Genomic DNA, 26,810 nt, shown 5'->3' with positions numbered 1-26,810 from the left:
AGTTGAGACCACTGCTGTCTCTCCCCTGCCTCCAAATTCATTTTGAATTGCTACTGTTGAGTCATCCAGATCCTATGTTAGCCACAACTCAGAGTCACCCAATCCGTGTGTCAAACAACCCAACATCCTTCAAACCTGAGTCACTCACAACACATTGCCACCCAGACCCTGTGTTGTCTAAAAACCTCATGCCACCTACCAGTCTGTATCCCCAAGACTTCCTGTCACCCACAGTCCTGTCACTGAGATCTGTGCAGCCCATCGCCTCATGACATCCATGCTCTGTGTCACCCACCACAGTTTGATGGACTCAGGGCCACAGAGCTCTTCACAGAGACAAGGCACCAAGTACACAGGGAGGCAGGGAGACTGAGACACAGAGGCACAACACAAGGCAGGAGGGGCAGAGAAGCCCATGGAGAAGAGAAACTCACAGAGACAGAGAGAGGCCCGATCCCCTCAAGGCCACAGCTGGTTATGTTAAATGGGTCACTGGGGACCCACCAAGTCCCCTCCCCCACCTCTGGATTAGCCTTGGGGGTGGGGAGGCTAGATTCTTTGGGTAAGGAGCTTAGACCCAATGTGACAGCTAATCGCCCACACAAGGCCTCTGCCTAGGTCACCAAGCCCTGAGCAGCCCCCACCTGCCCCCCAGTCACTCCTCTATTCCTCCCATCAGTTACTTGATTGACAGATCTCTCCCTAATACAGCACAGTCCATGGGGCAGAGGCAAGAGGTCAACCCTCCCAGCCTCCCTTCCAGCTCTGCCACCAGGATGCCAGTTCACCAGCATCTATATAGTTTTGATGGTGGCTGGGGGTCCCTGGACAGAGAGCTTGGATTTCCCACTGGATTGTGTCAGGAAGGATCTGACTGAGACCAGAGAAACATCCTTCTCCGGGCTGAGAGACATGATGGGGAGCAGATGATCCCAGCACTTCTGGACACCCCCCCCCCGCCCCGCACACCCCCCTGCAAATCCAGAGCTTCTGAACATGACCAGGATGAGAGGATCAGGCCCATGTTTTAGGGCAATAATAGATTTTAAAACAGCCGCACCCTACCCCCACCCTGTCCTAGACTTGTTGCCACGGTGATGCCCCAGTTGCTCCAGAGGCAGCTGCTAGTCCTTGAAGTGGGGGGACAGGGGGCAGTCAGTGGATCTTCTAGCTGAAGTGGGTTGGGGTGAGAGGTCAGCGCTATCTGGGAACATCCCTGACCATGGCTGGGGGCTGAGAGCCCAGGGTTCCCCTCCACTCCTGCTTCTCTCAGCTCACACCCCACCCCCACGAACCCCCTCAGCCTCCAGCCGCTGCTGCTCCCTGAAAGGGGCTCTGGGAGTCTGAGTCCACCTGCATTTCAACACGGAGGGCAGGGTTCTGATGTGAGGGCTGATCAGAGAGCTCAGGTATGTAGGCTCAGGTGAGGAGTTCAAGCACGTTGCCCCAGGGAAAAGCTCAGAGAGGTGCAGGTAGGGAGAATGGAGGGCGGGGGAGGCTCAGCTTAAAGCTTCTGGAAACAATTCAGGCAAGATATCAGTACCAGGGCTCAGACATGCCCTCAATGCGACATGGCTTCAGAGGAGTCTCAGGTGTAAGGACCCAAATGTGAGGGCTCAGATGGGGCTCAGGTGCAGATCTGTGCTCGAGTCTCCCTTCAGTGGGAATCTGTTCCTAAGAACAATTGTTAAGGTACTAAACTTTAAATGAAGAACTTTTTGAATGTATACATTAAAAGGGATTTAAGGTCAGTGACATTCCTAGAGGCTTCTCCTAACCTTTCTGAGGTTTTCTTATCCATAAAATGGGAATCATAGTTTCTAGCTTGCAAAATCATTGTGAGGATTAAGTGAAAATGAATATAAAGCTCTAAACACAGAACGTACTCAACAAATAATTGCTTTTTAAAAAGAGTTCTTAGAAAAGGGAGGGATGGGACAGAGAGGGAGTACCAATCATTATGTAGAGCCCAGCCAGACAGCTGGTCGACCTCACTGGTCCTCAGTAGGCAGTAGCTACTGAGGGATCAATTATCTTCTCATTGAGAAAACCAGGCTGTGTGGGGAGGAAAGGTGACAAGATGCACATTCCACAAGGGAGAGAAAATGCCACCAACCACACTGGGAACATGCTGGAAATCTGTGGCTTATATGTATTGTGATGGAAGCAATAAAATAAGCTTATTCTTAGACAGCACATTAATAATAACAAAGGTCCAGGGCAAAGAAAAATAAAAGCTCTTTTTAAAAAACTTGAGATAAAAGTAACATATAACATAGTGTAAGTTTAAGGTGAACCACATATTAATTTGATACATTTATATTTTACAATATTATGGCCATTGTAGCATTAGCTAACACTTCTATCATGTCACATAATTATCATTTCTTCCAGGGACAATTAAGATCTAGTCTCTTGGCAAGTTTTTAATACAGTTTTATCTCTCTCTTTTTTTTTTTTTTAAGTAAAACTCTAATTCAGTGTTTCTCAAGCTTTTTGGTCTTTACACTTAAAAATAACTGAGGACCCAAAGAGTTTTGTTTGAGTTTTATCTATTGATATTCATTATATTTGAAGTCAATGCTGAGAAAAATTTAAAATATATAATTAAATAACAGTGATACATGTATTGCATATTACCAGAAAAAAAATAAGTCTATGAAAAATATCTATGTATTTCCCAAAACAAGAACTTTAGTGGGACACAGGCATTGTTTTACATTTTTGCAAATTTCCTTGATGTCTGGCTCAATAGAAGACAGCTGGACTCTCATACCCCCTTCTGTATTCAATCTGTTGCAATACGTGGTTTTGGTTGAAAGATGTGAAGGAAACTCAGCCTCATAGCGGATGTAGCTGGAAAAGGGAGAAGTGGTTTAATAGCCTTTTTGGTTCATTGTGGACATTCTTTGATCCTACACCAAAACTCAACAGGTATTGCTTCTTAAAGCTTAGTGACAGTGTGGAATCTGAAGCTATATCAATGAACTTTCTATATTCTGTTACGTTAAAATCCATTGGTCTGTCTTGCATTTTGAATGGTTATTTTTTAGCCATGCATGATTCTGCAACCTCATATACTGGTCATTTGGAAAATGTTGGTTCACTGAGTTGTCAGATCTTCCAAATGTTGACACACTTCATTATACAGCAACCAACAATCAACCAACCCGCAAAGCAAAAATCCAAAAAGCAAAATGAAACAAACCCCCTTACATTCATTAATGTCATTACCAATCTCATCAAGCTTGGGTAGCTTTCAAACTCACGGTAGCATACAGGAAATTTTCCAAATTCTAATTTTCACTTGAAAGCTCTAATTATATCACTGGCAACAAACACTGATAGTTTGTTTCCCTTGAAGTAACAGACTCACTTCATTCACTTTTGAGACAACATATGCCAAATACCTAAGTCTGAATAACTTTTGTCACATGTTCTTTTAAGCGAAAGTAGTCATTCGGTGAGGAAGGTGACTTTCGGCTCTCAACTCAATCACTGAAGTGTTTTTCCTTGGGATAACTACCCTACATCAGTATGAAGCAGGTGTGCTTTATATAAACTGCCCCTCTGTCACACAAAGTATTGAAAAGACATGTATTCAAGAGTTGATGTTTAAATATGAAAACAAATATATGTCTGTATATGTATGACTGAAGCACTTGTGCTGGACACCAGAAATTGACACAACATGTAAACTGACTGTACTTCAATTTTTTTTAATTAAGATTTTAAAAAAGAGTTGAGATTTCATGAAATTAATAATTTTTTTTGCTTTATCAAGGACACCCTAAAGTGAAACTGGACTTTTAAAATTCTTTATTTCACTTTCTTGCCTTTTTTTTTGTACTGTGCACGCATAGTGGCAGAGAAAAATACAGGAGACTGCTAGTACAGTTGGGACCATGCCTTGATTCCTACTTGAGTGCCAGCAGTTTTACCCACTGCTGCTCTTGCATCATCAGCACAAATATCAATGAAGTGAAAATGGCAAATAATAACTTAGTAGTATTATGAACATCATTTTTGCCTTGTGGATCCCCTGCAAGGGTCTTTGAGACCCCCAGGGGTCTGTGAATAAGACCCCAAGAACAGATAAGAACTGACATTCAAACTCAAATGAAAGAATTCAAATAGCCACATTTATTTGCCTTTTTAAATGACTTTTTTTTTTTGAGATATCACTCAAAGGTTTGTAAAAGGCTCTCAAATATCCCATGGAAAAAAATGAAAACCAACTCCATTTGTAGTACTATTTGCTTTACTTCCTCCAAAAAAAGTGGGGGAGAGGGGAGGATTAAGAACGGGGAGGCCCATGGGAGTGCATCAGGCATGTGAAGTCATCCATCATGTGTGTCATGGTGAGCAGACACAGTCCTGGGACCGCAAAGGCAAGTGGTGCTGGGAACTCAGGGCCCTCGGCCACCTTCCCCCACACAATCTCTCTAGCTAGCCACACATCCCTCTACAACAGAGTCACACACACACACATAGAAACACACATACACACACACCACTCACACACACACAGAGCTGGACTTTGCTATGGCTAACGTCACACAGCAAAAATAACCAGCTGAACCATGGTTACATTCACACAATACAATCTTATGGCCTACACCAACGCCGCACAAAAAGTTCCACTAAACACCCAGTCTTATTGTGCTCAAATCCAATTCACACTATTTTATATTCACAGGCTGAAGAATTTCAATGAGCACACACCCAGTTAGAGTGGCACTCCAATGATCAGTGTGGCACACAAAACATCTACAGGGTCACCCTGTGACAGTGTGCATATTGTTCACAAGGTGAGAGTGTAGGGTTTGAAGACGGGCCAACCTGGGTTCAAGTTCAGGTTCTACCACTTACTAGTTCTGTAACCTAGGGCCAGTTATTAAACCTGCCTGGGTTTTAGTTCTCCAAGGTGGAGATAATTCCTATCTTGTAAAGAGGATGTGAGGAAGACATAAAATAACCAGACAAGTGACAGCTCCTTGTCTGGCTAGACGTGCCCTGGGGATAGGGCTGTAACTGCCATGTATGGCTTGTGTCAGCAGAGGGCACCAGGGCTCTAAGATGTCAGTGGGGGGTGCTGGAAGAACCCTGCCAGAAAGTCCAGGAGTCCTGGGGAGTCTGGAGGCAAGTGCAGGCTGGGAAGGTGTAGGGATGTACATGGGGCTGTGCAGACTCTGGAAAACCCAGCAAGGCCCAGGCCACCAGGGTGTGCTGCTGGGCAAGGGGTACCTCCTGATCTCACCCAGGGAGGAGGGCGAGTACTGACTCTATACCAGGCCCCCTTCTATGCCTACTTCACACATATTTCTTCCTCACAAAAATAAGTGTGTGATAGTCACTACTAATCATCTTCCTCTGGAGGAATATTGAGGAAACTGGGTTCCAGTTTACCTGGCTATTAGGTAGAAAACTTGGGATAAGAATGCAGGCAGCCTGAATTCAGAATCCATATTCCTTTCCGAGTGGCCCCTCCCGCCCCTTCCTGGGGCTCTGCCAGGACTCTCCAGACCCCAGCTGTCTGCCCTGGAGCTCAGCCAGCCCCAGCTGACCCTTCTGCTCTTCCAGCCTGCTCCCTGCCTGCTCCCTGAGCTAGCCCACCTTAAGAAGCTCATCAGGCAAGTGGGGGAGATTGATAAGGCAGGGCCCCAGGGGCACGGCCTTATCCAGCCTCACCATCCTCAGCAACTGGGAGTTGTGGGGTGCTGCCAGCAGATGGAGCCCCACCCACTCATGGCGGCCATGTATCACCCATGTGTGGAGTCCCTGGTGTCACGGCCGTTGATGCCATAGCTCCCTATGATGTCATCACGTGCAGTCACACCATGGCTTCGCCTTCTCTCAAGGCTGAAGGGGTTACTCAGATGGGAGCTAGGGAAGTGGAGTCTGACAGCAGCCTTACCCAGGCTTCAGGTCAGCAAGCGGGGTTGGGCTGGACTGGGCAGAGGGGTGGTGTCAGGGTGGATGGCTATTTTTGGTGTTGGCTGCTCCACTTTTAGCCACTCCTCCCAATCCAAAGAGGCTCTGGGTTCAGCAGGAGTAGGGGCAGTGGGAGGAATCACCAGTCCCTCCACAGGGCGGCTCTGGATGTCAGCCTCTAGCTCTGGGCCAGCCCCTGCTCCCCACGGGGAGGTCTGATGCTGGGAAGAGGAGCCTTACAACTCATCCCTTAGGGAAGGCAGTGAGGCAGGGAGGGATTCTAAGGATAGCCAGGTGTACGGACTCAGCCAGACTGGCTCTGACAGTCAGACATGCCAACTTGCTGACAGTTTGTGCTCATGGCCTCCCATCATCCCTGTCACACACTGGAAGACATTCATTCTTATGGCCAAGCCCTCGGCCACACATGGGCCACAGACCTCAGTGGGTCATGTGCCCCTCACTGGCACATGACACAGGCACACAGTCACATGTCCCATATAGGAGAGTAGGAACTCCTTTTCTCTCAGGGCCAAGTTCCTAGAAATCAGCACAGTTCCCAGCACAGAGCAGATGTCCGCTCATACAGGCTGAGCAAGTGGACATTCATTTACACAGTTCATGTGACCAGGGGGAGGTAGGACTGGAAGAAAAGCTACCAGATTTGATCTCTCCACAGAATGGGAGCATCCAGGAAGCATCCACTGTTGTTTCCAGAACCACCCCCGGCCCCAGCTTCTGCGATGGCCATTCTCCAGAAGATGCCAGTCACTGAAGGGATCTGGGTCATGAGGGCTACCACTCCTCCCCTCCAGATTCCTCTCCAGTGAACTGGGACTGTTGGTGCACCGAGAGCTTGGTTGTTAGGAACATCAGGTGGTCTAGATGTTAGGCACCCTGGGAATTAGGCCCCCTGGGTGCTGGGCACTGGGTGCTCCGGGTGCTGGAAACTCGGGTTTGGGTTCTCTGCAATGTTGGGAGCTCTGGCACCCTTGGCATTGGGAATTCTGGACTTTGGGAGCTCTAAGCTATTTAGGAATCTTGACATGGAAAGTTCTGGACATCAGGGCTATACCCCAGACAGGGCCAAAGTCAGTATTTCCAATCCCTATGTCTCATTTTACCTGCAGCTGCTGAGGCCCGGCCTTGAACCCTGCTCTGATTCCCATAATTGGCTCATGCTGCCCCCATGGACCAGGGTCAGAGAAAGCACAACAGGATGGCCTGAACGGCACATGGAGCCCCAGAGACAGCTCAGATCTGGAACCAATCTAACCGGCTCTTTTGCATTGGGACAGGGCAAGGAAGGTGCCAGGCACTGACCACTAAGCTCCAAGGTCAAGGCAGGAAGAATCTGAGAGAAGAGCTTAGGTGGGCTTCTGCAGCTCCTGAGGCTGGGGCCCAGGCCAGGCTGCCACCCTCCCCCAACTTCCCAGAAGGGCCCCTCAGCACCCCTCCCCACCAGGTGCCCAGGGCTGCCAGGCTCCTACAGTGTCTTCCAGAAGTGGCCCACATCTGTCCTTATCACTGTTCCCACCAGACATACACCTAAGCACACTCCCTGGGTCCCAACAGAGGCCTGGTTCCTGCAGGCTGATGTTGACAAGTGAAACCAGCCAGCACTGGGGGATCTGACGCCCGGGGCCTGCCCTCCCAGGAAATAGCAGCTGGAGGCTCCTGAGACACGCCCTAGCCCACAGTGGGTGGGGCCCGGCTGCTGCCCGTCCTCTGCTGCCCTGCCCCAGGAAGAAGCTCGCCAGTATGATGTCTGACTCCAACAGTCCTCCTGTCCGTCCTCTGGCCTGACCCCTCCACTCTCCCCACAGTGGCCCAGGCTGGCCATACCCTTCCCACCCTGTGGGCCATCTGCCCAGGGCCAGGAGCTCACAGCCTGGGATGAAGGCCATCCCAGCTCTGACCTGGGCTAGGCCCAAACCTGCCTCCCTTGGGGCCTCGGTTGGGTTGGAAAAAAACAGCTGCTTTAGTCCCTGTCTTGTGGAGACGGCTTTTCAAAAAAACAGAATCTTTCTCATAAACTTCCCCTCAGGACTCAACTCACTGTGTGGCTGCCTGAAGCCCTTTCTAGATCACAGAAGACAAAATACAAACATCTATATGCAAATATTCTTTGTGTTGTGTCATCTGTCTAGTAAAATCAACTTTCCCCAATACTCTGGGGAAAATCTTTTTCCCCCCACCCCATGGGCTAAAGTACTAGGCTGGCCCTGGCCCCAGATTAATCCCAGACACTCTTTCTTCCTGATAGAGGCTCAGAGGGCTGAACCCTGAGCACTCCACTCTTCTTCTAACCCCACCCCCAGCCACAGGTCCTGAGAGGCTCCTGGGGGTCTGGTTCTGAGCATTTGAGCCTGCCTCCCTTCATATGGGGTCCTTAGGGTGAGGCGGGAAGTCTCACTTTCTTCGGCCATGACAGTCTCAGAAGCAACACTGACACTCAGTGCCCTCTTCTCAGGCACCCCTACCCCCAGCCTACTCTTCAAGGGGAAAGGAGGCCACTGTCCCACCCTCTCACACTCTTCCTTGTCCCCACACCACTACCTGGGGGATTGTCCAGCGGCCTCCATCCTGCCTTCCCTGTGTGGTGGCCCTTTTAGACAAGCCCCAGGGGGAAGGAGGGAGGGAGCCATCACAAACAGAATTTATGCCCTAGCAGGAGAGGCAAGGGGTGGGGGTGGGGTTTTGACCAGATGTACCCAGTCCCTGGAGTTGGGCACACACACACCTCTACACAGAGCTGCTGCAGTGCACACACTCTTCCACAAACACAGACCCACCTACAGAAATCCACAGGAGCAGGGTGGGCACAGGCACAACAGACTGCTCAAGTAGAGGCATGCGAGCACACACAAGACATCTGCAATCCGTTCACAGGAGGATATAAATCCCAAACATGCTATACCTGCTAGGTTTGGGGACAAAGTTAAAGTGAAAGATGAGATTAACATCTCCAGACCTTCCTAGATTTGATCAAGTCTCTAATGTGAATAGGTTGTCAGTTCTGAGTCCCTAGCGCCCTAGGGAAGGCTGGTGGAGTGAACTATGTGTAGGCCTGAGAGCGTTCCTTGCTGCAAGTATCTGTGCCTGATACCTGTTATCTTGCTCAGTGCCTCTGGTTGTAAATTAATAAAGTGGAATCTCACTCATCAATTGATCCTGTGTGTGTTTGCATGTGTGAATCTGCCTCTTAGAGGCTGACTATCCTCAGGGAACAAATAAAACTGGTTTCTTGGCCAGACAACTGTGAGGAAGAGACTCAGGGTGCAGAGGAGAGACTATCTCTCTGTGCTGATCCCCTTCCTGAGCAGATGCTGGGGGCAAAAACAGTCCCTTGACAGTCAGTACTAACTGGTCATTCTCCTTAAAGCTGGTAGTGCTCAAGGTAAGCAAGTGTGGGAGCCCCTTTCCACCAATTGCCAAGCCTTGCTGCCCAGAGGCAGCCTAGAACAATGTGTTTTGTATATTTTGCAGGACAGGAAACTGAGGCTCAGCAAAGCTCCCTTTGGCAAAGTCTCCAGCTGGAGTAGGAACCCAGGTCTGTCTCCCAGGGAGGGAAGAGGGGACCCAGGTGGGTGTCTGTAGCCCCTGTAATACAACTGCCAGAGTAGGGCTGACCAAATCCGTGGTCAAAGGAGGGTCCGTGGAGAAAGGACCCCCAGCCCTCCAGTTCCAAGGAGTAGGACCCAGGCCTTACCCAGCTGTGCCCACAGTCCCTAGCGGCACTGCTCCAAAGGGAATGGAATTTGCTCTGACTTCTCTCTAGGGGGAACGCAGGCGCAGAAAGCCGGGGGCCTTTCAGGCTAACTCAAGCCTCAGCACCCCGAGTGCCCAAGGCCTTCTAGCTTCATTCCAGCCTAGCCCGAAGGGGACGACATCTGCTTCCTCCAAGGGCCCCAGCTGGAGGGCAGCGAGGCAGGGACGGAGAAGGGGGCTCCTTTACAGAGCCCACTCCCAGGGGTTCGTGAGGATCAATCATCTAAAAGCTGGAGCGACTTGTAATTTTATTCCCTGGGAGGAGGAGCCTAAGAAGTCGGCCAGGGTGGGGATGAGATGGGGGGGAGGCAGGGCGGCCAGGGGAGCTGTTCAGAGAGGGGAGGGACTTGGCTAGGTCTCCCAAGCCTTCTTCACTCTCCAAACTTTCACCAAACTCTTGGCCCCCGCCTCCCCGAAACCAAAACACAACTAGCTCTGGAGGAGCGGCGAGTGGCGCGGCGGGGCGGGCGGACTCACGGCAGCACTGAGCCTCAGGAGGCTGATGCAACTTTCCCTTTAAGAAAACCACCTGGGTGCACCGCGGTGCGGACCCAGCACGCCCGGGCCGGGGGCTGCAGCATGGTAAGGGGCTGGGGGAAGGGGGCGCTGCGGCTGCGGCTGCGCCTCAGTCAGTCCTGCCGTCGGACACACAGTCCGCGGGGCTGTGTGTGTGTGTGTGTGTGTGTGTGTGTGATCGCGCATGCATGCGGGCATCTGTGGGTAAGAGTGTGGGTGCACGCACGGGGATGGTCTGTCTCGCCGGAAAGGTCGGGGTAGGTGCGCGCGTCTGGGTGTCACCAGTGTCACCGAGGAGCTGAAGCGGGCAGGAACGGTGGCGCGGGGCGAGGGGGCGCTCCCGGAGGAGGGGGAGCTGCGTGCCGACTTCGGTTCGGTCCCGGGCGACGGGCGCAAGGATGTGCGGGCAGTGCCGGAACCAAAGCGTCTGTCTGAGGCGCCAGTGGGTCTGCGCGCCGGGGGCCTGCGGGCGACGAGAACCAGCGGGCCCGGTCTGTGCCCGGCATGCGAGCTCCGGCTTTCCATCTCCTCGCCCTGCTGGCCGGCCTGGCTGCCTATCTGGTCCCTCCAGCCGGCCGGCCTCCCTATCTGCCCGCCCACTCGCCGGCCGGGTGCGGGTTCCCGCGCGCCCGCAGGTCCCGGGAAGCCGCGACAGGGAGTCTCGGCGCCTTCGGGGTGTCTTTGTCCGCGACTCCCGGCCACGGCTTTGGGAAGGGGCTATGCCCGTGGTGTTCTTTGGGGGCTGCTACCCCGGAAAGAATCTGCGTCCTCCCCACCCCAGCCTTCATTCCGGGTGCACGTAGGGCGAGCCCGGGCGGCCGCAGGTGAGAGCAGGGGCCTAGCAGCCCGGGGCGCCCACCCCTAGCCGGCGCCCCGCACCCCGCAGCCACTGCCGGGCGGGAGAAAGCGGCGGGGCCAAGCGGCGGGGCCCGGGCAGGGCGGGAGGGGGGGCTTTCCCGGAGGGCCGGGAGGGGCCGTAGCCGGCCCGGGGGAGGGGCAAGGGGGCGGGGACCTGGGCGCCCCGGTACTTTTCCACCGCAGGGACCGGGGGCGGGGCTGCCGCCCCCTCACCAGCTCAGAGGCCCACACGTGGCGGCTGATGTAACGCCCGCCCCCATCGCCTCGCACTCGGATTAAGGTGGACGCGCCCCGCTTCGAGGAATCGGGGCGCTCCAGGAGGTGCAGCAGCTCCGAAAGCGACCTCGCCTCTTCCTGCCGTTCTGGGGCCTCCTCTCAGCTTGCCGGCTGCTTCTTAAAGGAGCCGCGCCCCCTTTCGGGCCTGCTCTCCGCAGACCACGCCCTTCGCGGGTCACTCTTAAAGGAGCCGCGTCCCTGACTGTCTGACAGCTCTTGTACACAGCCAGGTTCTGTTTCTTTGCTGAAAGCCTGATGCTTCGGCCGCTAGGAGATAAAGGCTAGAGAGGGTGAGGAGTGGAGAAGTAGGCAAGGAACCTAAGAGATTAAAGACCCTCAAAAGTGAGGGAGCATCAGAAGATTGGGACTAGTTATAGGAAGGGACTAATGGGTAGCACTGAGCATGCCTAAGTGTTTCCAAAGACCGCAGAGAAAACGCTCCCTTACTCGGCCTACACTGCGACTGCGGCGGTACCCGCTCAGTGCCCAGCTCCGGGCACACAGAAGAATCACACCTCTGCCCTAGATGATTTCTCCAGCTGGTGGGGAAAGCAGATTTGGACACAAATAACCATGCCGCAACGGCTGTGTGTGAGGAGCATGTTAATCAGATGTACACAGCGTGCTTTGTGTGTACCGTGGAAAGATTGACTGCAACTGGGAGGAGAAAAGAAGGCTTCCGGACGAGAATAGCATTGGGACAAGTTTTGAAGATGGGTAGGGTATATACAAACGGAAATGGGGACAAGGGTGCTCAAAAAAGAGGGAAGGCATGAAGCAAGAACCCTCCGGGAAGGCTGGATAGGTGGCCTACAGGTGGCCACAAGTGGCCACAGGTAGCCGACCTTGGATCTAGGCAGAACTGAGGTCCCTCCCCTACTCCTACAGCCTATCCATACCCTCCATCACAGCAAATGGAGATTATGCTTCCTCCACTATCTTTCCTGGAAACTGTGAGGTCTATATCTACCTAGTGAGGACTCCAGGACTTGACTCTTAAAATTGATTGACCTGACAGTCCTGTTTGGAGGAGAGGCAAGACTGAGCAATGAGACTGTAAAGGTAAGCCAGGGTCCTAAGACTACCCCCTTAGCATCACCCTTTGGTGGCTCACAGACAACTCAAACGCAGCTCACTCAGTCCTGCTGATCTTCTCCCCATTCCAAACCTGCAGCCTCTCCAGCATTCCTGTCTCACACTGGCACTGGCTTCTTCCTATTACACCTCCAGAAACCAGAGACCCCACCTTACCCCTCAGCCCCCAAGTCCAATTCATCTCCAAGTCCTGCCAAAGTTACTTTCTATATTTTTCTCAAATTTGTGCATCTCTCTCCACCCCATTGCCACCTTCCTGATCCAAGTCCCCTCATCTCTGGCCTGGCCTATTCCTAACTGATATCCTCTCTTCCACCACCGCCTCCCTCCAGTCCTTTCTCCGCACTAATCTAGGGTGATGTTTTCAAAGTGCATGCTCCATCAACTACTCCTCCTCACAGCTACAACTCTGCTTTAAAGACTTCAGTAGCTGCCATTGCCCTCAGGATAAAGACCAAAACTGAGGCCCTGAAGACCCTGACGCTGCTTATCTGTCCACCTTCATCTTTGGCTTGCTTTCTCCCTGGCTACCTGAGCCCCAGCCCAATGGTCTTTCCACATATTATTTCATTTGTTTGAATCTCTCTTCCTCTTCTCTTCCTCACTATTGCCTAATTAACTCCCTCTGACTCTTAAACATCACTTCCTCAGGAAAGTCCTCGGTAACTCTTAGACAAGGCCAAGTTCCCTTGGTGTAAAAAGACTCTTTCACTTTCACACCCTTTATCGAAGGCTTTACTGATACACATTTGAGTCACCAGTTTCATTTGTTCCCCCAGCCTGTAAGCTGCAGCAGGGCAGAGACTGAGGCATTTTTGATGCCCAGCACAGGTCTGACCCAGAGCAAGCCTAAAATAAATATTTGGGGAATAGATGAATTGAATTGTGGCCACCCCCAAATGCCTGCTGAACAATTTAGGCCATATCCTGTTGGCTGTGGAGAACTCCTGGAGAGAACTGGGGCTTTAGGAGTTGGGGGAAGATTAATGGATTGGAGGGAAGGAAAAAGTGGAGGACGTGTAGTGGAGTCAAAAATGAAGCAGAAACTTCCAACTTCAGCAGAACATACAAAGGAAGTAGGATTAGACCCACCTTCCAGACTGAGAAAACTGAGGCTCGGAGAGGTTAAGTAAATTGCTTGAATTCACATACCTAGTGAGTGGCAGAGCCAGGTCCAGAGCCCAAACTCTTTATCACATGCTAAACTGACTCTGACCCACTGCTGGTCAATGGTGGCCCATTCTAGGTTAGGGGCAGGTCTGGTGCCTGAGAAATGTGGATGCCCAACCCCTAGGAGAGGGCCTGGTGATCAGGTGGTACTTTTTGAATGGATGGATGGGGCCATTTAACAGAAATGACAGAGGCAGGAGAAAAAGCAGGTGCTTTACATCCAACTTGCTGTCCTGGAAATGACCATAAAGCCGTCTTTTTTCCACTAATCTGTAAGCACCCTGCCCACAAGGACTGTATTTGCAGTGCTCAGAGATAGCACCCTGTACCCGAAGTTCCAAGACAGAGTATCCTCAGTTTACTCACCTGACCAGAGGGCATATTCACAACCCATGAGGTGACTCTTAATAATGCCATCTGTTGTCATTACTGTCATCATTGTCGTGATTATTTGTTGGTCGAAGAGAGATAGCTTTGAGAACGTCAAATCTACAGTTTACAGCTCAGAGGGAGGGGTGCTGTGAGTGAGGTGGACAAGGGTATGATCTTCTAGGGGAGCATAACCCCTCTTATCCTGGCTGCCTCTAGGAGACCAAAGCCATGAGCAGGGACCTCTTTAGGGACACCACACTGAGAGGCAGGAAGGCCAGCCTGGGTGACTAACCAAAGGGAAATGGTCACAAGTCACGTCCCCACTTGGCCCTGCCCTGAGGAGAAGGTTGTACAGAACACTGGTGGCCAGGGCAGAAGCCTCAGGTAGCCCAGGGCTGGTTTGTATAGGCAAAAAATAGCTTCTTCCTCTTTTCTAGCCTTCCGATGACTTCCTGGGCCTGTGAGTGAGACATGGCCCTTGAGGTGGACGCAAGTTGGGCAGAGTGGCACCAAACAGCCTTGGGAGTAGAGTCTGCTCCCTGGGAGGACCCAGAGAAGATCCCAGAGGCTGAGCCGGATCTTCCTGGGACCAGGCTCTGTGGAAGTTGAATGTCCTTGTCCATCTGACCCCGTGTTTTCCTCCTGGGGAGGAATTCTTTGAGGCTCCCCCAAGGTTGTTTCCTCTCCTGTGACCTGTCAAAAATTCCCCCCTCTTCCATCTGTGGCTGGCATTAAACCTGCATACAGCTGCATGCCACATGGCCAAGCCTCCCATCTGTCCCCAGCCCCACATTGCCTCTCAGAGGCTTCCTACAAGACTCCAGCTGACTCAGACCCTCATTTCAAGGTTTCCTCCTTACCGGTTTATTTCCGTTCAACTCAGTTCCACCAACATTTCCTGCAAGATGAGTGCTGCCCTAGGTGCTGGGCGCAGAGGAGTAAATGAAACACATCCAGCCCTTCAGGATTGGCCAACCTGTGGTTGACAGACTTATAAGCAAATATGTCTAATATGAGTTGATAGGGACACTGGTAGAAGTCTGCACACCACAGAAAGGAGGAAAAAATTTGTTCATTCTGGGCTGAGGTCAGAGGAGTGTCAGGAAAAGCTACAGAGGAGAAGTGATACTTAAGCAGGGTCCTAAAGGATTTGTAGAATTTCACCTGGCGAATAGGAGCGAAGGTGCTAGGCAGGGGCCAGCCCAAGCAGGGGTAGGGAGGCATGCCCACACACGCTGTGTTTGGTGTGCCTAGAGCTTCTGGTCCAAGTTAGTGACATAACAAAACCCAGCTGCCCTGGAGCCCGAGCTGCGTGGCACCAGGATAGGGAAGGAGCATCCTGGCTGCCTGGCTAGGGTGAGGTTGAGGAGGTTGTGCTGATCCAAGCTGACTCCCTCTCAGGGGAAAGGTTGAAGCCATTCATAGAGACGATGAAGGAATTGGACCCTGTCCCAGTTCTGTGTTCATTTTTTATCTTTTATAGAATTGGGCATCTGGAGAGTCAAAAATAGACCTTTGCCCATTGGGACAGGAAGCCTGGAGACCAAGGGATCCAGGGGAAAGGTTGGAAGAAGAGTGAGGTGGGGGCTGGATGGAGGGTCATCTGGAAAGGAGCAAGATGGGAAATAGCCTGGTGGAGGGGGGCCAGGGCAGGAGGGAAAGAGGGACTGCAAGCTGATGATCCGGGCCCTGTACTGTCTGTTCTGGAGAGCCCTCAGGGCCACACGTCCTGGCCTTCCTGGGACAGGTCCTCACCTCACTCTACTCTCTCCACAGTTCTTGAGGCCCGAGCTCTGAAAGGTGCTAGAAGCTGAGCCTGTGAGTGTGGTCTGGGACCCCAGAGCCCCCAGCCCACCGCCGCCATGGTAGGAAAAGGTGCCAAAGGGATGCTGGTGAGTACAGGGAAAAGGACAGTGGGGGGTGAGGGGTCCTGAGCACCATCCCCTCTGGGGCCTGCTGTCAGCTGCTTACTGTGACAGGACAGCCTGGGAGTCTCCATGGGGCCCCGAGTCTGGCACTGCCTGGGCTCCTGAGGGCTAGGGCTGTCCCAGGCTCAGGTGGGCAGTCCCTCACCCAGCTCTGAGCCCATAGCAGGGCAGATTCTGCCACAGAGCCCAAAAGGCTGCCAGGAGGCAGGAGATACACTCCCCATCCTCACCACAAGAGACCCTGGAGAGAAGGCTGCAGTTTGTCCTGCTGGAAGGACAGCAGGACACCTGGGGTTGTCCCCTGGTGGACACCCTGGCACCTCCACCCCCACTCCCACCTTGTGCTCTGCCTGCCACGGGGAGCATTCAGTATGTGCTCATCAAGAGGTTCTCAGACCCTGTCCGGTTTTTCTCTACTTCCACTCTGAAAAGTAGCACAGAGCATTTCATCTTGAATCCTGTCCTGATCTCGGGAAACTTCTCTCGCTCCCTTCCCCAAGCCACAATCCTCCCTTGCCCCAGAGTCTCTCTGAGAGGCAGCAGGCAAGAGCAGGGCCCGCTAAGTGAGGGAAGGCGGCTCACTGATGGACGGAGCAGGCTGGCACTGGAAGCAGGAACCAGGACAGAGATGCCAGATTATTACCCCAAGGGCAGTGGTTGTAGTTCTTCTCTTGGGATCTTGCTTTGGGAGCCAGCGAGAGTGGGCAGCTGTCAGGGGAGGGAGCCAGTGACTGAGCATGGCCCCTCCCTTGGCTCCTCCCTTCCCCACATCAGTCCCTCCTGTTGCTCTCATTCAGTGAAAGATTGACTGGCTCAGGGTCTCTGCTGAGCCCTCCCCAAACAAGCCCTGTCTCTCACTAAAGATTGCTGGGACTCAAAGTATTTGGTCCAAGGGGAATGGTCTGTGGGAGGAAGCTGGACAGTTCTGCTCCAGGCTGAGGACCCTCTGTCTTACCCTGTTCTGAACTTCCAGCATCCGGCCCCTTGGGCCTGCTCTGGGCTGGCCCCCTTCTGATTGGATGAACTAAGCTTCTCAAAGTATTCCTGAGCCAACCTGAACTCTGGGTTCTCAGATGTGGGCAGAGATGGAGGTCTCATGACCTGAATATTTGCTAGCAGTGGATGTCGTGAGAATCAGAAATGGCCTCGCCCTTCCTGGAAGGGACAGAATTGCCTTGGGTCTGTCGCAGGAAGCGGGGTGTGGCCCTGCCCCTCCCTCCATAGAGATTAGGAGTCCCAGGAAACTTAAGAAACCCTCTGAGTACTCGCTGGCTGCTTTGTTTTCTCTGGAGTGACCCTGAAAGGACTGGGGCCTGCAGGCAGGAGAGATGGGGGACCCACGTGGGCAGTTTAGGGAGCATGAATCACAATGTCCCAGAATCCCTGCCGGAGCTGAGCTTCCTAGACCCTGGGTTCAGCCAGCCAGCAGGCCAGTCGCTTTGTGGAAGGGAATGCTGCCTTGGGACGCCCGTTCCCAGCACCAGGATGTGCCTAAAGATAGATGGGTCTTGGTTTCCTCAATGCCCTCTGCTCTTTGACTTCTGCCCGCCACTGCTGTGACTGAGGCTCGTAGCATGTCCCCTGGGCACCCCCAGTGGTTGCTCGAGATTCTATTCCTGCCTTTTTCTCAGCTCTGCTGATGACCTTGGGCTACGCTATTCTTGGGCTCCAGTTTGGAACCAAAGCTGCCTCCATTCAGTGTTTGTCTCTAGGATACAGCTTCTGAGGAGGGCCAACTCCCCTAGTTAACCTAGGCAGCTGAATCAGGACTTTGTTAGGTGCCTGTGGTCCCCTAAGGGCAAATGACTAAGGATGCTTCTTCTCTGAATGCCATGTTGGGGCAGGATAGAGGGTGCTGAGGGCCATGCAAGTAAGCCAGTGGCACTTGGACTATCCCAGGTCTATGGATTCTGTTTCCATTTGTGCCCTGGTATGCTGGGAGTGGGCAGTGGCCCCTGCCATTGGGTCCTCACCTCCATCCCCCTTTGCCCCAGGTTTGGGGTGTGAGACATGGGTCTCTTCAGTGTCCAAAGACGCCCTATGTCATCCTTGGAGCTTCTGCTGGGCCCTTCATGCGGCCAGTGCCCCATGGAGGGCAAACCACTTCCCAGCACGTGCCCAGGCCCACATGCCTGCTGCACGTGTCCCTCTCCCCACTCCCAGCCCAGATGGTCTCTGCCAGGCCAGCTCAGCTGCCTCCCTCACGCCTCAGCAGCTCCTAGGACAGGGCTGTGCAAGAACCCAGCTGGCCAGGGTGCCTCCAAGCCTGAGAGCAGCTGGGATGCTTGGGGGCACCAGGGGGTGGGAGGTGGGGGTGGTTCTTTCATGGAGACCTAGTGACTCTGTACACATGTGGGTCTGGGCTGCTTAGGGCTCAGAGGACAGGGAGCTGGAGGAGAAGAGCCCAGGACAGGAGAGCCCCACTGGGTCAGTTTGAACTCCACGGCCTCACACCAAGTCCACAAGTTGTCTGACTCAGTCCCCTCCCCTGTGCCCACTCCTCCCTCGTACAGCCTCTTGGGCAGAAAGGCCTTGGTGAGCCTCACTGGCCTGTCCTCACATCTTTGAGGGCACCGGTTGCTTCTACCTCAGGGAAGCCTCGTGATGAATAAGAGCAGAGTCACTAGGGCCCTGGGTGCCTCTTCCTGGAAGGCTTTGCAAGCACCTCAGACCACCTGGGGCTGCCCCACCCTGACCTGTTCTGTTATGCTCTGATGAGAAGGTTTGGATACTTCTTGTTTGCAGTGTCCATCATAGGACTTGGTGCACAGTGGGTACTCATTCAGCCCAAGTCCTGGCATGTGGGAAGTGCCCAATTGGTACAGGCTTGACACATATTGGGAGCTCACCGAGCACAGGGCTTGGCACACGCTGGGCCCTCCCTTGGTAGAGGGTCTGTCTGTCACTAGGCACTCACCTAGCATGAGTCCCAGCATGTGATAAGTGCTCAGCTAGTATAGACATGGCACACACTGGGCACTCCCTTAGTGGAGTGCCAGGCGCACAGTAGGTACTCACCCTGCTCAGAGTTAGGCATATAATGGGTCCTCGCCTGGCACAGAATTTGGCATGCATGGGGCACTGGTCTAGTGCAGGACCTAGCACACCACAGGGGCTCACTGGCATGGGGCTGACACACAGTGGGTGCTTTCCTAGCATGGGTTTGACAGTGGGTCTTCTCCTAGCTCAGGGACTGGCACAGAGGAGGGGCTCTCTTAGCTGGGACACCCTGATCAGTGACTTAGATAATCAACTAGATGATCCTAGGTGATCCTAGATGTGCAACCCCCACCTCCCAATGAAATGGACACTTTCTAGATTCAGAGGAAAAGGCCCAACATTCCTCAGGCTTCCTCTCTGGACCCAGAACCTGCCCTCCATTTCCCTTGGTCTCCCTCCCATCCCCAGGCTTCCTGGAGCCCATCTACTCAGCCCTGTGCCCTCACCTCCCTTCACACGGCTTCCCTGCAGCCCTGCCACCCCAAGCACTTCTCAGCCGTGGCTCAGCAAGACTTTCCCTCAGAGTCACAGGGCACAACAAAGCCCCTAGACTCCTTAGCCCTCTGGAAGGATGCCCACTCTTATTAAGAAAAGTCAGAAGCGGGGTTGGGGGGAGTTGGCCTCCCTGAGTGGGGCTGGAGCAGCTGGATCCCACTAATGAGGCCTCATTACGGCCAGGACCCAGCTGGGCTCCTGCCGCCTCCTGTCCCCGTGGCCAGAGCCAGAGAAAGCTGTCCAGCCAGGGCTGCCTGTTCTGGGCACCCAGCCCAGGCCAGGGCAGCCAAGCCCAGAGCCCACCCTGGGTGGAAGTGAGCATTTGGGCATCATGGGTGACTGGGCCTTCCTGGAGCCAGTGGCCTAGCCAGGGCTTTGGCCCTCAGTCTGGGCTTGCAGGAAGTCAGCAGAGCGTGTCTGGGTACCCGGCTGCATGAGGCTGGCCAGGGAGCAGCTCAGTCACTGGGGTCTGAGGCCATTCTGAGGAGACTTACTTGAGCCAAGGTCAGCCCCCCTCTTCTCCCCCTAGATGGGCTTAATAACACATCTACCTCAAGGAGCTATTGGGAAAACTCAATGAGTTACTGCATATAAAAAGTGTTTAGGACGGCGTCTGGCTCATAGTAAGCACTTAGTATGTATTATCTAACACTATTATTATAATGCTCACTAGCTTCGATGAGTGGATACAATCCCCATTTTAGAGATGAAGAAACTAAGACCAGACAAGTTAAGTGACTTGCCTAAGGAGATAGATAGATAGATAGATAGATAGATAGATAGATAGATAGATAGATAGATGATAGATAGACCAATAGATCGATTGATCTGCTTAGGCAGGAGCTGGGGTTTGACCCTTGGCCTGTCTGACTCTAAGGCCTTTGCCCTTTTTTTTCCTTTTAAAGTCATCTTGCCATGTTCCCATTGGGGTCACCACACTTACCAAACTCATGGAAAGCTGTCTTTTACAGCAGAATTTGTACGTCCTTCCATCTGACAGGTGTTTACTGAGATCCTACCACGTACCAGCCCCTTGGCCAACTTACCAGTTTCCAACTTATCAGTTGTGCCTTTCCTGGACCAGAATATTCATGCCCACCTTCCTGGGCATCAGCTGGAGACTGACCAGTGAGTGTGGCCTCAGAGAAGAGGGACTGGGTGGGTCTGTGTGATGTCCCACCCCAGTCATGTGCTGGCCTGTACCCAACCCATTCAGCACACACTCCCAGAGTGAACACCTCAGGTTCTGGGCATCACAATACAAATCCCCAAGGGTCTGTCTTCTGCAGCCCCACTTTGGACTCTGTGGTAGCTCTTGGCTAAGGCCATCTTTCTTCAGACAGGTGACAGTGCAGTTCATGGGGCCAGAGTATTTTTGCACGGTCAGTCACATTCTCCAATGGGGACGCTCCATCATCTTGGCTGGTTGGGGGTCCCTAGCTCCCAGGGGATTACTCCAGGGCCCCTTATCCCCCAGTCTGCAGCACTCTAGGAAGTCTGAGATGCTCTGGTAGTGCCCTGTGGGCTGCGCCCCCTTCTTCCTGCCCCTCCACTATCTCGAGTCCCAAGTGGCACCCAGTCAGCCTACCAGGAGCCCACCAAGTGCCAGGCCTGTGTGCTCAGAAGCATCTGGGCCCCAGACCCTGTTCTAGGTTGGGAGTGAGCCGCCCTCTCTCTCTGCTGTACCCGCTCTGCCTCACCCTGTGGTTGCGAGTGTGTGTGTGTGTTTTTTGTTCCAATAACTTGCTGGGAACAAGGGAGAAACACAACAAACCCCACGCCTCGCTCTAGCCGTGGAGCATCCGCGCTGGGCTGCAGGGGAACTGGCCGGAGGGGGAGGGCCAGAGGAGGGGGGAGGCAGAGCTTCGGGAGGAGATGAGGTGAAAGTAATTGATGCTGCCCAGCCGGCAGTGGAAGGGGCAGGGGATGCGTCAGTGTCGCCTGGAGCTGGCAGAGGTGTGAATGAGCGGAGGAGACACGCACGCACGCTCCGCTCCAAGTGCTCACCCTGGGATGGCCGCGGCTCAGGGACCTGTGGCCCCCTCCTCCCCAGAACAGGTCAGTCACCTTCCAGAAGGTCAAGCCCCTCTCCCTGGTGCCAGGCAGGCTGGGAGGCTGGGCTGCGGGTGGGGAGAGGGGCTGAGTGGTCTGTGCCAGGGAGGGGCAGGCACAGCCAGCCAGCGAGACAGACACCAGCCAAAGTGACCCAGAAAGTTGCAACTGTGCAAAGGAGCAGGAAGAGTTAGCTGTGTGGTGGGGGCACGGGGGAGGAGAATGGGGGTGTGAGGGTTCCCCCAGCCCAAGGACCTGCTGAGAATCTGCTCTGTGTATCAAAGCTGCATTGTCCTAGCTCCCGGGGAGACGAGCCGGAGGTGCCCAGGAATTGTACTAATCAATACAGCCCCATTGTCTGTACCACGGCAGTTACTCCTATGGGGAGAGTGGGTGAGGGGGCAGGGGGACTTGGTACATGGACTTGGTAGTGAGGGTGGGGGAAGGGGATGGGGCAAGAGTTTGGCTGGAAGGAGAGAGACCCCACGGAACATTCACCAGTATCCAGGGCAAGGGCCCAGGTTAGGTGGGCAGTGGTGTACTCTCATCCCTGGAAGCCAGGGATGGGCAGGGATGTCAGGCACCGTGGGACAGATGGCAGCAAGGGTGAGGGGACTGGAAAAGCCACCTTACTTCCCTGTAGGGCATCCTGACTTGACCTTCAGGAGGGAAGAGAAGGAATGTCCTCCGGGGAGATGTGAGTTGGGTTTGGGAGAAGCATTATGCAGGGCTGCCCTCCACCCTCAGGACTGCTGGGGTCAGAAACCAAAGTTACTTCCCAGAGTGCCAACCAGCTGCCAGCCGACTGGGGCAGAGACTGCTCAAGGCTGCCACAGTGTAGGGCAGGGCTGCTGGGCTTCTCCAGGGCAAAGACCAGAGTCCATCCAATGGCCCCATCACTGCTCCCAGGGCCTGGAGTGGAGCCTGGCATCCCTGGGGTGCATCTTCTGTCTGCTGCCCACAGTATTGGCAGGTCACTCTCTGCCAATCAGGGCTCTGGGACGAAACAGCACAGGGCATGTCCTTGCCTCTCTCACCTCCTCCTGACAGGTGCTCTGAGGCTTTTCTTGAGGCAACAGGTACTAATAGCCCCTGCAGACTGCCCGGGCCTGGGGTAGACTTTCCCATGTTCCTGCTCCTCCAGCCCCAGCCCTTGGCTCTTTCCCATGTCTGGATAAACGAGGCCAGTTGAAAGATGGGAGGCTCTGTCATTGCAGGGCAGGTGCCCCCTGTGACTGACTGGACTAAGGGGAGAGAAGTTGGGGAAACAGGAACCGAGGGGTGTGAGGAGGTCACAGGGTCTCCTGAGGCAGCAGCCACAATTTACTGTCATAGCTGTTCTGCCTGAATTCCCCACTGGGGCTCAGAGAAAGTTGCCAGTGATCTGAATTTGGCTCAAGGTCAGTCTGCGATGTAGGGTCTTGCCTGTTCTCCTCCGCAAAGTTTGTCTTGGATGGGACTTCATCCCTTGAGCAAACCCTGGGGCTGCAGAGTCCTGGACAAGAAGCCTGCTGAGTCCCAGCGGGACCCGCCCAACCAGGGCAACTCCAGGAGTCCTGAGTGTCCGCTGAGAGCAGAGGAGGGAGCTCACACTTCACAAAAATATCCAATGGACACTGCTCTGGCAGGGCGGGAGTCGGGAGCCGGAGCACAGGCATCGCCCAGGGTAGAAACCTGGGCTGTCTCTGAGTCTGGGCCCAAAAAGGAGGGGCGGCCGCGTGGTGGTGCTGGTGCCCGTGGCCTCTGGGAGCGGGCTCGACAGCATTGTTTCCTCTTTACACTTAGCTGTAGTTTCCAATTTTTTTTAATGATGATAAGCTTATAATGCTTTTATAATCAGAAAGAAAGCAATAACATCTTTTTTTTTTTTTAACGTTGTTTAGAAAACTAGTGAGAACTAATGGAAAATACAGGGGAGAGTCTGAAATAGCAAATTCCAGGCCACTGAGGAGCTACAGAATAGTAAGCGATCTATTGAGGTTGTCTGGTCTAGCCCCTGATTTTATATGTAAGGACACTGAATGCCAAGAGTGGAAGTGACTTGCCCAGGGCAGCTGGGAGAGGAGGCTCTGGAAGGCTAGGGTTCTAACCCCCAGCGCAGGGTCAAGCCCAAGGTGCAGGGGGACATCTGGATTCTGCCATCAGAGCTGAACAGGCTTAATTCCAGGAGCTCCCTCAGAGCAGCGAATATATAAAGGACTTATGTAAGTGACTGCTCAGTGTGGCTCACCCCTCGAGGTAAGGATGGGGGTGAGAGGTTGTGAACCCAAGACAGGTTGTGACATCCTTGTGCAGGGTTAGACACTGCTACCTGCAGGAACCGCTTCTAAGGGCAGGGGCCTTGAGGGTCTTCTGTGTGTATGTCTGTGCATGGTAGGCTACATGAAGGATGATCAGCTAGCCCACCCCCTCAGCTACGGAAGGAATATCTCATAGCCTGCATTCTGCCCAGCCTGGGGAAGAAGCTGGGGCACAGGGCAGGGCAGTCCGCATCCTGGAGACCATCCACCAGGCCCATGGTGGGCGAGTCAGAGGTGAGGGTGGGGGCTACCCAGGGACCTGAAGAGGAAGGACAACCTAGAGGGATATCAGGCCACTATGATTTAATTCACCCCCGCCAGGTGTGAGCGAGGGAGGGCGGTTGGGAGAGCGGCAAGGGGCGGACAGTGGGAGATGGGTGATGAGCAGGAGAAGCCTGGAGCCTGGCCAGTCGGCAGGGCTGAGCTGGGTTAGGCAGACAGGCCACCAGTCTGGGTCAAACCATGAGCACAAAGAGATTCTTTAGTGGACACCTCAGACCTGACAACCTCTGCAGGGACAGTTAATATCAGTGACACACCATCCACCCAGTGGATCAAGAAAATAGGAGGCTTAGAATAGGGAAGATTATGCAAGGAGAAAAGACAGTGGTACAGCATTGCCCAACTCGCCAGATATGGGCATCGCTGCCCAGGAAGGAAGTGGAAGGAAGTCCCCCAAGGGGGGGCTGGAGGAGGAAGGGCACTAGAGCCCTCAGGACCCCCTGAGGGACCCTTCTGTCCAGTGTACTTGCAGGAAGGTGGGCTTCCTCTGTCACCAGCTAGGCTGTCTGAACATAGATGGCACTGAAACTGAAGTCAGAGACCTGTGGACCAGGCTTCCACGGCAGCATCCTATCTGCAGCTCCTGCACAACGTATGGCGGGGCCGGGGAGCGGCAGATGGTGCTGCTTCTGCTGGGAGCTCCTCACGCCACTTGCAGGGCATCATTTCAACTCCTTCTGTGCTGCAGACCCCTAGTGTTGTTGGTAATTTCCTGCCTCAGCCCAACCCCCAACTCCCAGTTCCTCCCGGGTCACAGCCAGCAAGTTCAAACTGGTGTGCTGCTTGTTTATGAAGCGGCCACTGGCTCTGGAGGGCGCACTCAGGTGGCCACCTGTGGCCGTGGCTGGGGGCATCACCACCCTCCCTGTCCCCTCCATGCCAGGGAAGGAGCAGGACTCAGAGGTTCAGCTCTGGTGCCGCTGCACTTGGTTGCAGGTCTGGGGCCAGGAAAGAGTCCTTGAACTTCAAGCCTTGGGGACCTCAATTTCTGTAAGAGGCCTTGCCCTTGCCCTGCCCATGAGGCCATCCTGGACCCTCAGTTGTCTCTTTACAGCTGTGACCGCTGCTTCGTGACCCCACCCACGTACTCTGCAGCCGCCACAATCCCCCATTGTGCCCCTAAGTAAACAAGCCTCGGACAGAATAAAACTGTTATTGTAGGATCAACATATAGGAGCCCTATTTGGCTGGGATTTGTTTGGGAATGGATAAACTACCCTAGGCAAGCCTCACACGCTCTGAAAAAATGCCCCCCTGATCCTACAGTATTGCTAGGCCTGTCCCAAAAAAGGCCCTGGGAGGTGGTGACAGGCTTAGGCAGGATTCTGTAGGGACCTGTCACACTCAGACCATGAGCCACCCTCTCCCAGAGCCAAGGTGGCCTTCAAGTACCTTCATCAGGGAGACCTTCTGTGACCTCACCCTGCCCCCACCCCCACCCCCAACCCTTGTCATCCTTCCATGCTCTTGTGACTTGAGAAATTCCCCTTTGTGGTCACGTTGAAGTTGCACATAAAAATTATGTATTTGCTTATCTCATTGATGGCTTACTTCCCCACTAGCTCTGAGTGGGCAGGGGAGTGTTTTGTACACAGTAGGTGTTAGTAAACCCCTGTGGCTGCACAAGTGCATGTGCAGCCTCTGCCAGCTGGCTCTGGGTGCTCCTTGAAGAGAACAAAAATGCCACAGTTCCTGCTCCTGTGCCCCCAAACCTCCCAGGAGGGTATGAGGCTCAGTGTCTCCAGGGTCCATCCTGGATGGGGTGTGCAGGACAAGGGTGTCTGTGCTGTAGCACCCACGTGGTGTGCAAGCCCAGAGGGGCCCCCCATATATGCCCACTGTGGGAGCAAGGGGTGTATGTTGGGGTCTCCTGTGTCTGCCTTCCCCAGTGGGCCTTTCCGGAAGGCCCAGGGCCCCATGAAGCCATTCCTCCCCTCTTTTTTGTCAGTCAGTGTCAGGGTCCGACAGCATGTCAAAGCACCAGGCCCCTCTGTTATCAGCCAGCGTGCCTGTTGTCCTTGAATATGTCTCTTTCCAGCTGAGGGTCAGCATCACCACCGTGCCATCCCCCAGAGGCCATGCTGCTGGGTCTCTGATGCTGGGTGTCCTCCAGGGAGAACAGCCCATGTCTGGGAGGCTGTCTGTGCCACTCAAGGACCCCCTGGGGTTCTCTATTGGTGACTCCTGGTCCCTGGTTTGATTTCCCACTCACCTGGGAGGGGGTGGAGGGACATGATATGGGGGAGGGGGTGCTCACACTTACAAAGAGACTTACTGGATTAGTTCCAACCTTGGAGTTAGGGTCCTCAGTGGGGCCTCTGGCCACTCAGCCCAGCCCCCAGCTCCCCCGGGCCAGTCCGGCATCCTACCCTCCAGGCAGACCCCCTCATCAGCCCCTCCTGACCAGTTTCCCCCCTTTGCAGCCCACTGCCTCTCAGCTTAGAGACCCTTTTCCGGAGTCACTCCCTCTGTTTCCCCTAGCAGAATCTGTCCTCCAAGTCTGGCGTGGTGCCTACAACTCCGGTCTCTTCCCCCAACTCCTGGCCAGCACCCCCCAGCCCAGGTCAGCTTCCCCAGGGCCCCCTCCCCAGTCGTGGGCAGTATAGATGGCTCCCTTGGGCCCTCCCATCCTGAGTCCCAGAATGCCGTCCCCAGGTCTGGCCCAGTTCAGTTGCTCCTCCCTTCCCCCACCCCACAGCTCAGCCCACCCTGTGCCCCCAGGAAAAAGCCTTCAGTTGGGGGAGGGGTCCAGCCTCCCCTC

General features: G+C 54.0%; 1 protein-coding gene across 7 annotated transcripts in view; it reads left to right on the top strand.

Annotated features, from left to right (window-relative positions):
• The first annotated feature begins 9,998 nt into the window (after positions 1 to 9,998).
• Positions 9,999 to 26,810, top strand: part of SLC6A9 (solute carrier family 6 member 9) — a 30,739-nt gene continuing 13,927 nt past the window's right edge. Inside the window, exons 1-2 of one of the 7 annotated variants that reach the window (XM_032494080.1) lie at positions 9,999 to 10,287; positions 15,769 to 15,884. In XM_032494080.1, the coding sequence (XP_032349971.1) occupies positions 15,855 to 15,884 (30 nt within the window). In that variant the 5' untranslated portion in view covers positions 9,999 to 10,287; positions 15,769 to 15,854. Of the gene's footprint in view, positions 10,288 to 10,373; positions 10,479 to 10,677; positions 11,046 to 15,768; positions 15,885 to 21,290; positions 21,478 to 26,494; positions 26,617 to 26,810 lie in introns of those variants that run through there. The other 6 variants (XM_032494081.1, XM_032494082.1, XM_006178454.3 and 3 more) reach the window with 6 other exon arrangements.

Source organism: Camelus ferus, chromosome 13, assembly GCF_009834535.1.
Source record: "Camelus ferus isolate YT-003-E chromosome 13, BCGSAC_Cfer_1.0, whole genome shotgun sequence".
NCBI lineage: Eukaryota > Metazoa > Chordata > Mammalia > Artiodactyla > Camelidae > Camelus > Camelus ferus.
Note: the sequence above shows the minus strand (reverse complement) of the source record. Positions and strands in the feature narration are given on the sequence as shown.